This window comes from Ursus maritimus, unplaced genomic scaffold (assembly GCF_017311325.1).
Source record: "Ursus maritimus isolate PB19 unplaced genomic scaffold, ASM1731132v1 scaffold_9, whole genome shotgun sequence".
Classification (NCBI taxonomy): Eukaryota; Metazoa; Chordata; class Mammalia; order Carnivora; family Ursidae; genus Ursus; species Ursus maritimus.
Genome location: NW_024427107.1, coordinates 19,097,735 through 19,111,906, shown reverse-complemented (window position 1 = coordinate 19,111,906; position 14,172 = coordinate 19,097,735). Strand labels below are relative to the sequence as shown.

Sequence of the window (14,172 nt, the reverse complement as noted above, 5' to 3'; positions counted from 1 at the left end):
ATTTTCCAAAGAAGTATAAATTATGACCAAATAGCATAAATAAAAAGTGGAGGGAAAAAGGTAAAGTAAAACACATAGACACATAGGTGGGGAAAAGAATGAAGGTATGAATGGTCATAAAAAAAGAATCCTCATGTACTATTGGTGGGAATATAAATTGGGGAGGGGTGAAATAGATAAAAGAGATTAAGAGTAAACTTATCTTCACGAACAATGAGAAATGCATAGAATTGCTGAACCATTATAATATAGACCTGAAACTAATATAACACTGTATGTTAATTATACTTCAATAAAAAAAAAAAAAGGAAAAATGTTCATGATAATGGCCTGCATTCTGGCTACCACTAGGTATGGGTTTTCCAGAAGTCTATGCAAAAAAAAAAAAAAAAAAAAAAGTCAGGGAATTCTATGAATTACACAGTTCAAAATATTTATATACGATTTTGTTTTTCTTTCTTTTTTGTTTTATCTTTTATTTTAATTCCAGTATGGTTAACATACAGTGTTATATTAGTTTCAGATGCACAATACAGTGATTCAATAATTCTGTATGTCAGTGCTCATTGTGATAAGCGTACTCTTGATCTCTTCACCTGTTTTACCCAATCCTCCACACATCTCCCCTCTGGTGACCATTAGTGTGTTCTCTATAGTTGAATCTACTTTTCAGATTGTGTCTATTTTCTTTGTTTTGTTTCTTAAATTCCACATATGAGTGAAATCATATGTATTCCGGGGCGCCTGGGTGGCACAGTGGTTAAGCGTCTGCCTTCAGCTCAGGGCGTGATCCCTGCGTTCTGGCTCCTCCGCTATGAGCCTGCTTCTTCCTCTCCCACTCCCCCTGCTTGTGTTCCCTCTCTCGCTGGCTGTCTCTATCTCTGTCGAATAAATAAATAAAATCTTTAAAAAAAAAATCATATGTATTTGTCTTTCTCTGACTGACTCATTTCACTTAGCATTATACCGTCCTGATCCACCCATGTTGTTGCAAATGGCAAGATTTCATTCTTTTTATGGCAAAGTAATATTCCATTGTGTATCCACTGATCTATCAATGGACCCTTGGGCTAACTCCATAATTTGGCTACTGTAAATTATGCAACAAACACAGGAGTGCATTTATCCTTTTGAATTAGTGTTTTGATATTCTTTGGGTAAATACCCAGTAGTGGAACTCTGGATCATATGGTAGTTCTATTTTTAATTTTTCGAAGAACCTCTATACTGTTTTCCACAGTGGCTGCACCAGTTTGCATTCCCACCAACAGTGCATGAGAGTTCCTTTTTCTCGGCATCCTCACTAACACTTGTTTTCTCTTGTGTTTTTTATTTTAGCCATTCTGACAGGTGTGAGGTGCATACACTATCTTTGACATTATGAAACTGAACAAGAGGTCTCATAAGAGGATGCTGCCTAATTCAATGAACATGCCTGTCTACAACATCCTTTAACAGATGACAAAACTGTATTTTCATGGTCCGATTCTTATGACTCTCAATAAAGCCTTCTTAAATCACTCCACTGCACAACTCAGGGGAAGTAATTCTTCAGTGGGTCACCCTAATGCTGAATGGGTGCCCAAGTCACTATTCAACTAACTTTATCCAAAAATATGTTTGCTAATAACTTGAGAACTTAATGTACATGACCTTCATGAATTAGTCACAAGATATTATTTCTCAAAATTGAACTATCCATAAACTTAGTGACGCTGATCTCTTAGATTCCCTATCAATCCATACACTGTAGCATGGATGTTGCCAATTGTGCACAGACCTCAACATCTTAACTGAAAGTTAAGAAAAGGCTAGATGTAAAATAATTCTGTGGAAACTAGGACTTTAAGCTTCCACAAGGTAGAGTATTTGTCATCTCTATACCTTAAGAGGGTTGTTTTTCATATCATTGCTATACTACTAAGAGAAAAGATAATAAGAAATGTATCAATAAGTATTTTCAGTTGGAATAGAATAATATTCTGCACTTAAACTATAGCTGGCTTTAATTACCATTTTATATAATGCTCATCTGATTATTATACATTGTAAACAAAACAAAACAACAGGAAAAAATGAAATAACCAAAACAATAGTAGGTCCTCTGGAGACAATTCATAGGAATAAAATAGCATTAAAATAAAAATAATATCTCAAAAACATACGGCTACAATAAATCTTATACAATAAAGTTCACTTCATACAAATAGATATATTATTTCAATGTACAGACAAATCAAATGTATTCTCAATTCAATATAGCTAGTCACTCTGAATTTAGATCATGTTCAAAAAGTGAAGAAACAGCAGGAATTAAACACTCCTTTACGCTCCAGGCTATACTTCAAAAACAAGTTCTCTTTTTTATGTTAAAGGAACAACTTACAACCTAAAACTATCAGTGTGTTTCATGTAGAACATTACCCAACAATCAGATCATTTAGATATTTTTAATAATTCATGTTTAGATGTCTTACTGTTGCTAAGAACGTCCAGGAGCAAAGACAACAGAAACTAAGTCTATTTAACATATCTACCTTTTACGTTATTTAATTTACATACTTGATTCTACGGCAAATTTCTTGAAAACCAATCTCTAAATCTGAATTGCAAATATGAATTTCTTACTTCTGTTAGTATAGTGATGGGACGTATTGATGAGTATGAAAATGGACCAAGTATATAAACAGAAAACCAAGGCAGGCTTTTGTAAAATTACCAGAATGTAATAGTTGAGAGTGCCCCTAAGTATTGCCAGTCTTTTCTAAATACACAGGAGTTTTTGAGGACAGGAAATGTCTTATTTGAATTTATATCTCTCAGTGCATAATACAGCACCCAATAAATGTACCAAATGAATGTAAATGAAGCTCCAAACATTATGCACCAAAGAATTTCATAGCTGTTGAAAAGATAACAAAGACATAATGAATTTTCAAGAAAGTGAAATCTCCCATAAACTGCTGAGATCTTCCAAGACTGCTAGTGGCAAATGATTACTCATACCCAAGCCACAATTTTCAAATTTGATAGGTTGGCCCTGATTTTTTAAATTCATAAGTGTATCTGACAACTATTTAGTAGAACACCTATTATGTACCAGACATTTCGAGGCATGAAGACATAAGCAGTTAAAAAGACTGACAAAATTATCTTCCTGTTAGAAGCTTATATTCTAGTGGGATAAACAGAATATAAACTGAAATCAAAGGAATAAATCCAATAAAACAATATCAAATGACAATAAAGGATATTTAAAAAAAAGAAAAGCATGCTACAGAGAGTGATAGGGGAGGCTGGGTCTGTGTGTGCTTTTAGTTGACGGTGATCAAGGTTGCCTCTAGAGACAAGAACACGTATTCGGGATTGTTTCTCAGTATCTATAATGTCTCCAAATTTAGCCAAAGTATACTTTTGTGATACAGCCAACAAGCAAGACTTGCCCCCACCTCCGAACAAAGAACACACACACAACACACACACACACACACACACACACACACTTTGTTTGGCCAAGTGCTACTCTCCTTTCTACCTGTGCCACGATGCTTTTTCAGAGATCAGAACTACAACATAAAAATGCAGATGCACATTTTGAATTAGTTCTATTTTCAGGATACTAGAAGGTCATCCTTCAAGAGCATCTCTCCACATGGTCTGTCATGGAGTGATCAATATTAATAGAAAAGAGAAGGCTCAGCATCTAACGTGATGGCAGCAAAATTTACTGGGTGTACCCCAAGTGCCAGGCACCGGCCTGGGTTGTTTAGACTTTGTCTCATCTCATATATTCCTCATAAAGTCCCTTTTAGTTATATTTTTGCAGATGAGGACACTGATGTTCACAGAGATTGTCAAGTAAAGTGCTCAGGATCAAGTCGAGAGTAAATGATTGCTAAGCTTGAGATATTTCCAAAGATCACCTGCTTCGTCCCATATAACTCTGTCATGCGACTTCCCCATGCAAATGCACTTGAGGGGTGTGCGTTAAGCCTTGCACAGAGGTGTCAATTAATTTATCAGGCCCTCTCTTGAAAGCAGATATTAAAAAGGGAAAAATATGACTGAAAGTGACTTAGGTAGTTAAGTACATAATTAAAAGTTATTCACTGTACATAAAGGGTAATTAATGTGATGGGGAATATTTTGCTCTAGGTCTTAAAGGAATAAATATGAAGATGCTATTTGCTAGCTGGTTCTATCTTCAATGTACTTTTTTCCATAGAAGGAAAAAAAAATACACAAGTCAATGTTTTGTTTAATTCAACAGATAGCAATTAATCCCTGAGTTATACTCTGTGCTCCACTAGACACTACAGTAGATGCACGATAAAGAATGAGGCAAGATACTTGTTTCCCACCTTCAAGAACTAAAGATCTACTTTCAAAACCAAACATGATATATGAACAAACACCTCTTGTCAGCAGATTACTGATATTCATACATCCTTCACTGTAGAAGAGCCCTCTGTCTAGCTGGAGAGATTGTCCTCTACGACGGGAAGGGCCCAGAGGAATGACATAAAAAGCAGGCACCCTATTCTAACCAATCACATCAGTCCACTTTTTAAATGTATGCATGCTAGCCTATAAAATTCCCTCTCAGCTCTGCTTGAGCTGTGTCCCACAAATTTTGATATATCTTCCTTTTCATTGTTTGATGGATTTTTATTTCCCTGAGATTTCGTCTTTTTTTTTTTTTTAAGATTTATTTATTTATTTGTCAGAGTGAGAGAGAGAGACACAAGCAGGAGCAGCAGCAGAGGGAGAAGGAGAAGCAGGCTCTCGCTAAGCAAGGAGCCCGAATGGGGACTTGATCCCAGGACCCTGGGATCATGACCTGAGCCAAAGGTAGACACTTAACTGACTGAGCCACCCGGGCATCCCTGAGATTTCATCTCTGACCATATTATTTAGATGTATGCTCTATACTTTCACCATGTTTTAGAAATTTTCCTGTTTTCTTTCTTTTACTGTCTTAGTTCTATTCCATTGTGATGGAGAAAACACATTGTATGATTTCAACTGAGGTTTGTTTTGTGGTTCAGGGAAATGGTCTGTCTTTGTATACATTCCATGTTACTTGGAAAAAGCATGTTTTCTGTAGTTGTTGCATAGAATGGTCTACAAATGTTGACTAGGACTTAGTTGACTAAGTTTACATAGAATGGTCCTACTTAAGACTGCTGTTTTTCTTGGTGGGTTGACTCTTCTATTACTATATAATGACAGTTCCTAACTGGTAATTTTTTATCCTCTGAAGTCTGCTTTATCTGATATTAAAATAGCCACTCCTTTCTTTTGATGTTTGCATATTTTTTTTCTATTCTTTTACTTTTAGCCTGTTTAGATCTTTGTATTTTAAATGAGTTTCTTTGACATAGCATATGGCTGGGTCATGTTTTTTAATCCACTCTGACAATCTCTCTCTTTTAATTGGTATATTTAAACCATTTGCATTTAATTTAATTATTGACATATTAGGGCCAAAGTCTTCCATGTTATTTGTTATTTTCTGTTCTTTGTTTTGTTCTTTTTCCTGTTCCTGTGAGTTATTTGAACATTTTTTAGAACTCATTTTAAGTTACTAGAGTTTTGAGGGCACCCGTGACTCAGTTGGTTAAGCATCTGACTTTGGCTCAGGTCATGATCTCAGGGTTCTGGGATCAAGTCCCCCCCACATCGGGCTCCCTTCTCAGCGGGGAGTCTGCTTCTCCCTCTCCCTCTGCTCCTCCCCCCTGCTCATGCTCTCTCTCTCTCAAATAAATAAATAAAATATTTTTTTAAATCTATTAAATTATTAGAGTTTTTGAGAGCATCTTTTGTATAGCTTTTTAGTGGTTGCTCTAGGTATGACATTACATATATATACAACTTATTCAAAGGTGTCATTGTTTTACCAGTATAAGCAAACCATAGAAAACATACCTCCTTTGTTCCTCTTTATTCTTCCTTGCTTATAATACAACTGTCTTAAATACTCTCTACAGAACCACATCTGACACTGTTATAATTTTTGCCTCAACCATCAAACATAATTTAGAAAACTTGAGAAGAAAAATGTATTATACTTAGTCGTATTTTTGCTCTTTTCATGTTCTTTCTTCATTCCTAATGTTCTAAAGTTTTTTTCTTTTATAATTTTCTCTCTGTTTAAAGGACTTCCTTTAGCCATAATTTTAAGATAGACCCACTGGTGACAAATTCTCTTGATTTCTCCTTCAATTTTTTTTTTTTTTTAGTTTCAGAAGTAGAATTTAGTGATTCATCAGTTGCATATAGTATCCAGTGCTCATGACATCAAGTGCCCTCCTTAATGCCCATCACCCAGTTACCCCATTCCCCCCCCCACCTCCCCTCCAGCAACCCTCAGTTTGTTTCCCAGAGTTCAGTGTCCCTTATGGTACAGCAATGTCCACAATAGCCAAATTATGAGTTCCCCTTCATTTCTAAGGGATATTTTCTCTGAGTATAGAACTCTAGATTCTTTCTTTCAGCACCTGAAAAATGTTATGTCACCTTCTCCTGATATCCATTGGTTTGATGAGAATCTGCTGTCAAATTATTTTTCCTGTATAGGTATGCTATTTCACTTCTCTTGCTGCTTTCAAAATATATCTTGTCTTTTTTTTTCCCCCAGAAGTTTAATTATAATGTATCTTGGCATGGATTTCATGGCAGGAGTGGCGTCATTACCACTCAGCAAAGTAGAAAGTCCTGACTTTTTTCTAGGCCTCCTCTGACATGACCCCAGCGTGAAGGGAGAGGAATATCTCATTATTGCCAGGGTTAAGAGAAGCCAGGCCTCCCAGATGGTCTCCATTGACACTGGTCTCACATGGTGTAGTTAAGGGTGGGGCCACAATGTAAATGTAAAATAAAACCACAAAGAGAGATCACACAAATCTATTAGAATGGCTACTATTACAAAGACAGAGGATACCAAGTTTTGGTCAGAATGTGGAACAGCTGGAACTCTCATACAATGTTCACAGGAATGTAAAATTTTGAATACACTTTTCAAAACTAGTGGCTAATGTCCTAAAAAGTTAAACCTACACCTACCATATGATCCAGCCAATCCATTCAAGCCATTTACCCTAGAAAAACAAAAGCATACATCCGTACAGAATACTACTCAGCAATTAAAAGAAATAAACTATCGATACATGGTACAACATGGATGCATTGTAAGATAGTTACGTTGAGTGAAAGAAGATATACCCCCCAAAAAAGTACATAGTGTATGATTTCATTTATACAAAACTCTAGAAAAGGAAAACTATTCTATAGTGAGAGAAAGGAGACCAGTGGTTGCCTTGGGAGGTGGAGGGAGTAAGGAAAGGTATAAAGGAGGAATTACAAGGGGCATTCTAGACAACAGGAAGGAGAGCAGACATATGAGGAGCACGTCCTAACTAAGTCCATGTATCTTAAGGCACCTTCCAGGGAACTCCAAACAACATTTCCAATTCTTATCATTGATTCTATGCCACTTGACCATATACAGGTGCAAAAGAGATATCACTATTCATAATAAAGAAATTCTGTTATAAAGAAGGAGAAACAGTCTCTCTGCCTCAGCACCCTTCTTTGTGTTCCAGTATTCTTATGCATTTATTTTTTTAAGATTTTTTTCAATATTTCAATAAAATTTTAGAGGAAGAAGAGGAAAATACATAGGCTTAGTTGACCAGAAATGTAAATTTTCTTTACTCAGAATTATAACTTGCTACTTATTGGTTTCCCTGTATAAACCACTGATACAATTCTTAACTAAATTCACATAATTTGATGTTTAAAGAAAACCCAATGGGTGAACTATTTGTAAGTACTTATTTTTTAGATACTCTTTTTTATTTTTAATATTTTTTTACTTTGAAATAACTTTAAACTTACAGAAAAAGTACATGAACAGCACAAATAACTCCATATACCTGTCACCTAAAGACCCCATTCACGTTTTGCAGAACTTTCCCAAGAACGTCCTTTTTAGTGAAAGTATCAGTTCTAGGACTATATTTTGCACTTAGTTGTACTGTCTCATCAGTCTGAAACTTCCCTTGACCTTCATGACCTAACATCTTTGAAGACACCAAAGAAGCAGGATTTCCCTATCATGTTCATCAGATATTTTCCCATTAATCAGTTCAGGTCATGCATGATGGGCAGAAATATTAAAGAAGCAAAATCATGTTATTTTAATTGCATTATACTGGAGGCACACAATATTGATTTGCCCCATCACTTGAGTAAAGCAATGTCAGCCAGCTTTCTTTACTATAAAGTTACTTTTCCCTTTGTAATTAATAACTACTCTGTGGAAAGATACTAGAGATTAGGTAAATATCTCATTCCTCCTCTAACTTTCACCCATTATTTTTGGCAACAATTAATGTTTCTTGCCTGAATTATTGCTAAATGTTTGCCAAACAGTGATTTTCTAATTCCATCACCTTTTCTACTCTTATTAATTGGCATTTGACTATAAGGTAAAGCTTTCTCTTCTCCCCATAAATTGAATATATTCATGTATCCCATTATATTGCTGTGTGATAAAATAGTCCTATTTTATAAGTAAGACAATCTGTTACTCTCATACTTTGAGTCTCAAATTGTCCCAAATTTAGTTAATGAAGCCTCTTCAAGCTTTTGAGATGTTCCTATAAATCGTTGACCACTTCCCTATTTCCTGACATAAGATGGTCCAGGTTCATCTTATACTTTCCCAGACTCAAGTCTAGAATCAACCATTTCTCCAAGGATACATACCTGGTTTACTTGATGGGGAATGGTATTTAGAACTCAAAATCTGGACACTAGCTGTGCTCATTCCTACTGAGGTGTTGCTAGTCCCAGGCCATCACAGTAGACAGAGTAAGGAAATAAATGCAGGCATATATATTTATGTGTATGTTAATACATACAAATCTATACTTACTTCTATTGCATTTATATCTATTTCTATTCTTGAAGTCATGAGATATACCAATACTCCCAATTTCATTCCAACACCACAGGGTTCATTCTACATTTTATCCTTTTTATATTTGTGATTCCCATCTCTAAGAGCAAGAGAGCTGGCTTGCATTATTTTCAATATATTTACTTATTCTCTCACCAGCCCCCTACTGCATATATAACGAATCCCCTAATCCTGCCAGGCCATTGCCTGATAATCTCCAGGCCAACCGGAGTTCAAGGTTGCAGACATGTTTGGAAACTGTAGGGCAGGGTATCAGAGAAAAATAAGTTGAGCAGTAGTAGGTGTGTGAATGATGCAAGCTATTGGCTGACCACTTGTTTGATATGAGTCCACCTTATAACAGATATGTCAAATCAGTTAACACGAATATAGCCGATGTGAGTAGAGGTACTTTGAAGTAAACAGAGGTGATAAAGTGGTTCCATTCTACCTGGAGTGGGTCAGACTCCATTTGGAGAAATGTAGTGAATTTGGTTTGCCACATCTCAATACACAGAGATTTAAATATTCTATGGAGATTTAATGGGGGCTCCACTATCCTGCTTTTTAATAGTTTAGGATTTCACTCTCTTGTAAATGTAATCATTCCTAAACCAAGATATAGGACTGCCCTAAGCACCCTTCCAACCAATAATATTCAAATAATTATTTTGTTTTTTCATGGAAATGGGAGAAGCTTAAAAGTATACACTTCTCTATGTTGAAAATAAGGAATTTATTGTGATATTCCACATCATATAATTTTTTGGGAATGAAGTTTAGCTGCTTACAATATAGACGACATAGATCACTTGATCCCCAGAAGAAGATATATGCCAGTTAATTATTCAGTTTCAGAATTTTTGACTGTCAGGTTCTTCAACTATCAAGTGGTTGGTTGAGATAAGTCTTGTGTTTGCACCATGAATCTTTCATATATGTGCTGCAAAATACCATACTTTGGTGGAAGCCAAACCATTTCACATCTTGCCGATTAAGTAAGATGTTACATGTGGAAATCTATATCAAATAGGATTACAGTTCTAATTTATTGAAGCGATGTCAAGCCTTCCTTATAGATTGATGCATGGGCTGTTCACTACTAACCGGTCCTGAATAAGCCAATGAGAATACTAAAAGTATTCCATCGTACAAAAATTTCAAAGAGGTTGTGGAATATAAGACATTATTATCTTATACACCTTACATCTTTTATTTTTTAATTAAAATATCATTACCCAAGACTCTAATGCAATGATTTCTAGGCATGGTTTTGTAATGCCTCAAAGTATGTTAAATCATATTTAAAGACAATATAAATTTATACTCTTAAATCACCTGGAAACAAGATAAATTTTCATCTAGAGAGGTTTTTGAAATACAATATTGTGTACAGTTTTATAAGCTTCTCAAATGATAAAATGTTAGAATAAGCAAATAAGCTAAGTAAGAAATTAACTAAATTAGGTAATTAAGCTGTATAGGTAAAAACAGCGGGATACAAGTATTCTCAACCAATATATGTTACCTCTGATTTTTGTTTTAAACAATATTCATGTGCTCTCTTTAAAGTACCTTACTCCAATAAGTTTTCTCAAAACAAACCTACCTTACAAAATCTGTAAAGGGAACATATTGTCAGGTCTTGTATATTTTCAAAACTAAAGTAAGCCAATGTCACCAACTCCAGTGCCTCAGGACAAAAAAGAGAAAGAAAAGAAAAGAAAAGAAAAGAAAAGAAAAGAAAAGAAAAGAAAAGAAAAGAAAAGAGAAAAAAAACCACAACATAGAACAGATAATAAAACTTGGAGTCAGCTATTTCAATTTGTGATAGGTAAGAGACTTTAACTTATGTACTGTTTCTTACAATGTGGTCCAGGAATTAAATATGTAACAATCATTTCTGCCACTTCTTACTAAGTTCAGGTTTCTGGAATCCTCCTTCATTGATTTCCTGAAGCAGTTCTCATGAGAACCATTGACCAAAGTCCTGGGAGCTTTGAAGAGAATGCCAGGTCAACAATATCTGTTTTACCCTAGTTTCACTGGTTTTCTAGCAGGAGGAGAGAGAGGTTACAAGCTAGTGAGATATTCTAATTTTGTGAAGTATGTAGAGTTCTACTCAAAACCAAGCTCTGTTATGATCAAAATTATCGTATATGAACCTGCTTTAATAGAAGTTAGCTATTTTCTCCCTTCAATTATTTAAAGTGTAAATCAATCCTGAAAAAATTAACTACTCACAACTGCAGTCCAAGCTAATGGAGATGTAGGTAATATGTCACCCCCCAAAAAATCAATAAAATACACAGCATATAATTTTGTCATTGTTTGATTTTTGGTGAGGAAGTCTTATGATTTTATGAGACAATTCTGCCATCACTTAAAATTTATCAATACAGAACTATCTGGTGAGCTAGTTGTTTTTTTTTTAATGAGAACTTGATAAAAATCTAGTTGGATTTATTTTCTCATTATGTAGAAAGTTTACCTATATTCCAAATTCTGTTATTATTACTTAGAGAGAGTCTCAGAAATTTTAAAATAAGTTAATAAGTCTATTAAAACAATTCACTTGTTCTCCCTGGTAAACTGTACTTTATATTCTAAGGGAGTAGACACGCTCTAAAAGTATTTCCTTTAATGTTTCTTTTTTTTTTTTTTTAAAGATTTTATTTATTTATTCGACAGAGATAGAGACAGCCAGCGAGAGAGGGAACACAAGCAGGGGGAGTGGGAGAGGAAGAAGCAGGCTCATAGCAGAGGAGCCTGATGTGGGGCTGGATCCCAGAACGCTGGGATCACGCCCTGAGCCGAAGGCAGATGCTTAACCGCTGTGCCACCCAGGCGCCCCAACTTTAATGTTTCTTTTGACACAATTAATTTACTGTGTCACAAAGGGTTATTATGCTTCAGCTTTTAATAGATAGATAGAATTCTGTATAGTCTCTAATCATTAGACTAAAGAAAAACAATCTAGTCGCTCCAGCAATTTTACATTGCTTTTATATACAGACTTCCTTTGCTAACACTTTTGGCAGAAACAAGAATCAAGACATGCATTATAGGACTTTATAACTCTATACAACGAGTTTCAGTTGAAACAATGGCCATATCTGTCTAGATAGCACAACGTTAACTTAAAGTTGGGCAGAAAAACTTGAGATCTTGCAAATCTTAGTTATCTGAAACCCATCCTTTTCATACCTGATCACATCCCTGCCCGCCTCTCTCTTTTTCTGCTAGGGCATTATTTCGCATTATTTTTTTCTCTGCAGTTATTCTCTTCTCTTCAGTACTAGGGAAACAGCTCGGCTCTCTATCACTTCCCCCTGCGCGTGCCAGCCTTATTCCGACGCCGCCGACACGTAAACCCCTAATAAGGACCACAACTGCTTTTTTGCGGGGGAGGGGAGATCTTGACTCTTCCACCTCTGGTCGTCTCCTATCAGTGTCCAGCTGGACGGTTGAACTGGGATGGGAACAGACCGTGGACGTCCCTCCCCGCGGGCACCGGCATTTGCCCAGCGCCCTGGCTACCCGCGGGACGCTTTGCCAGCGCCGGGTTCAGTCTCCCGTTCTTTTTATCCTGTCCTCCCTCTCTTCCTTTCTCCTACTGTATTTCTGTCATCAGTTCTTTGATGGCGAGAGAAAACAGCTCAGAGCTACACGTCCCCTCTCATAAATACGTGTATGCTTTTCCTGAATTTTTCTCCGCCCCTTTCTCCCCCTAACACATGTAGGGTCTGCAATGCAAAGGACTCTCCTTTCATCCAGACATCAATGTCAGCGTCTCAGTTTGACAATTTCATTCAACGCGCCAGCAGCTACCGAAGCCTACCCCTTACCAGTTCAGTTTTCTCCCAGTTAACCATATTCCTTCCCATCGCTGAGCACCTCTTCCACCTTTCTGGGTTCTACTACTGCCCACATTGGAAAAAAAAAAAAAGAATCCAACACGCAAAATAGTGTAAATTCCAGGAAGAAAGTGTGCATGTGTAAGACAGTCTAAGTGTGTGCATCTATCCGTCTCAGCCTGTCCGGGTCCTGTGCATGAGGCTGCGAGATGCAGGACAGTCAGACCGCTCAAACTTCCCCTGCCAGACAGAGGCTGGGCCCTCTCCACCTCACCTGTCCGCGCCCAGGTAACCAGCGAGGTGCCCGCCCGGCCGCGTTCCAGGACACCTGGCCCTGCCAGAGCGAATGCCAAAGAACCGGGGCCGCACAGCCGCCTCCTCCCGCGCATTTGTTCACTATCCCTCCTTCCTCCGGGTGTTCTGAACCCCTTCCCCAAAACACAAACGGGACCGCCCTCATCCACAGCGCCTTACCTCAAACAGGGGACCGATCTTGTTCTTCTCCAGGTAAGCCTGGATCCGGGATTGCTGATGAGACGCCATGGAGAGACAGATGGGGCCGCGGAGAGTGCGGGAAAAGCGCGCGGCCGTGCGCCTCGGCCAGGGGACAGCCCTCCTTTTTCCCGGACTGGAGCTGGGACAGGAGCTCCGGAGCCTCGGCTCCCCCGGCGCGGCGGGCAAAGCCCGGGCCGCGGGCGTGGGCTGCAGCCCCGGGAGCCGTGAGCGCGTGGGGCGCCGAGAGCCGGAAGCCTGGGCGCGGCGCCGCCAACTCAGTCAACTCCGAGGCGAGGGGAGAACTCATTCATCGCGTTCCCCTCCTCGCGCCCACCTCCGCGGCTCTCCGCAGCGCGCGGCGCCGGGGGAAATTCTAGGCAGAGGTTCCAGGTTCCTTTCTCCTCTGGGCGGCAGCAGCAGGAGCTAGGAGGCGGGTGCTGCTCCGCCTGGTGCGGCGCGGAGGGCGCCCTCGGACGGTCGGGGGCCGCGGGGCTCGAACTCGCCGCGAGCGTGCGTGTGCGTGCGTGTGTGTCCGCGCGCCCGACTGTGTGCGTCCCTTCTCCCGGGTTACGGGAACAAACAGCCTGGGCTTCTCCCGGGGCTGTGCTCGCCCTTCCCGCCGCTCCCTAGCGACAGCGCCGCTCAAAAAGCCAATGGTGAAGGTGCTTCTTTCAAAGTGCTCATAAATCTGGTGCTTGTTGGCTACTCTTGGCAGCTGCAAATGCTGTTCGGAAAGGGTCGTCCCCACTGCCCTTTCGTGAACCTGTCCTCGGCACCTCGTGCTCTGCCTACACTAGCTCAGAATTCGAGAAAGGCAGAGGTATGAGAAGGTGCGTGGGTCTGAGGGTTTGCCGC

General features: G+C 38.6%; 1 protein-coding gene across 1 annotated transcript in view; it reads right to left on the bottom strand.

The window, feature by feature from the left end:
- Positions 1 to 13,624, bottom strand: part of CUNH8orf34 (chromosome unknown C8orf34 homolog) — a 353,639-nt gene extending 340,015 nt beyond the window's left edge. Inside the window, 2 exon segments of the mRNA XM_008710771.2 lie at positions 13,297 to 13,488; positions 13,490 to 13,624. Coding sequence (XP_008708993.2) covers positions 13,297 to 13,488; positions 13,490 to 13,624 — 327 coding nt within the window.
- Between the last annotated feature and the right edge of the window lie 548 nt (positions 13,625 to 14,172).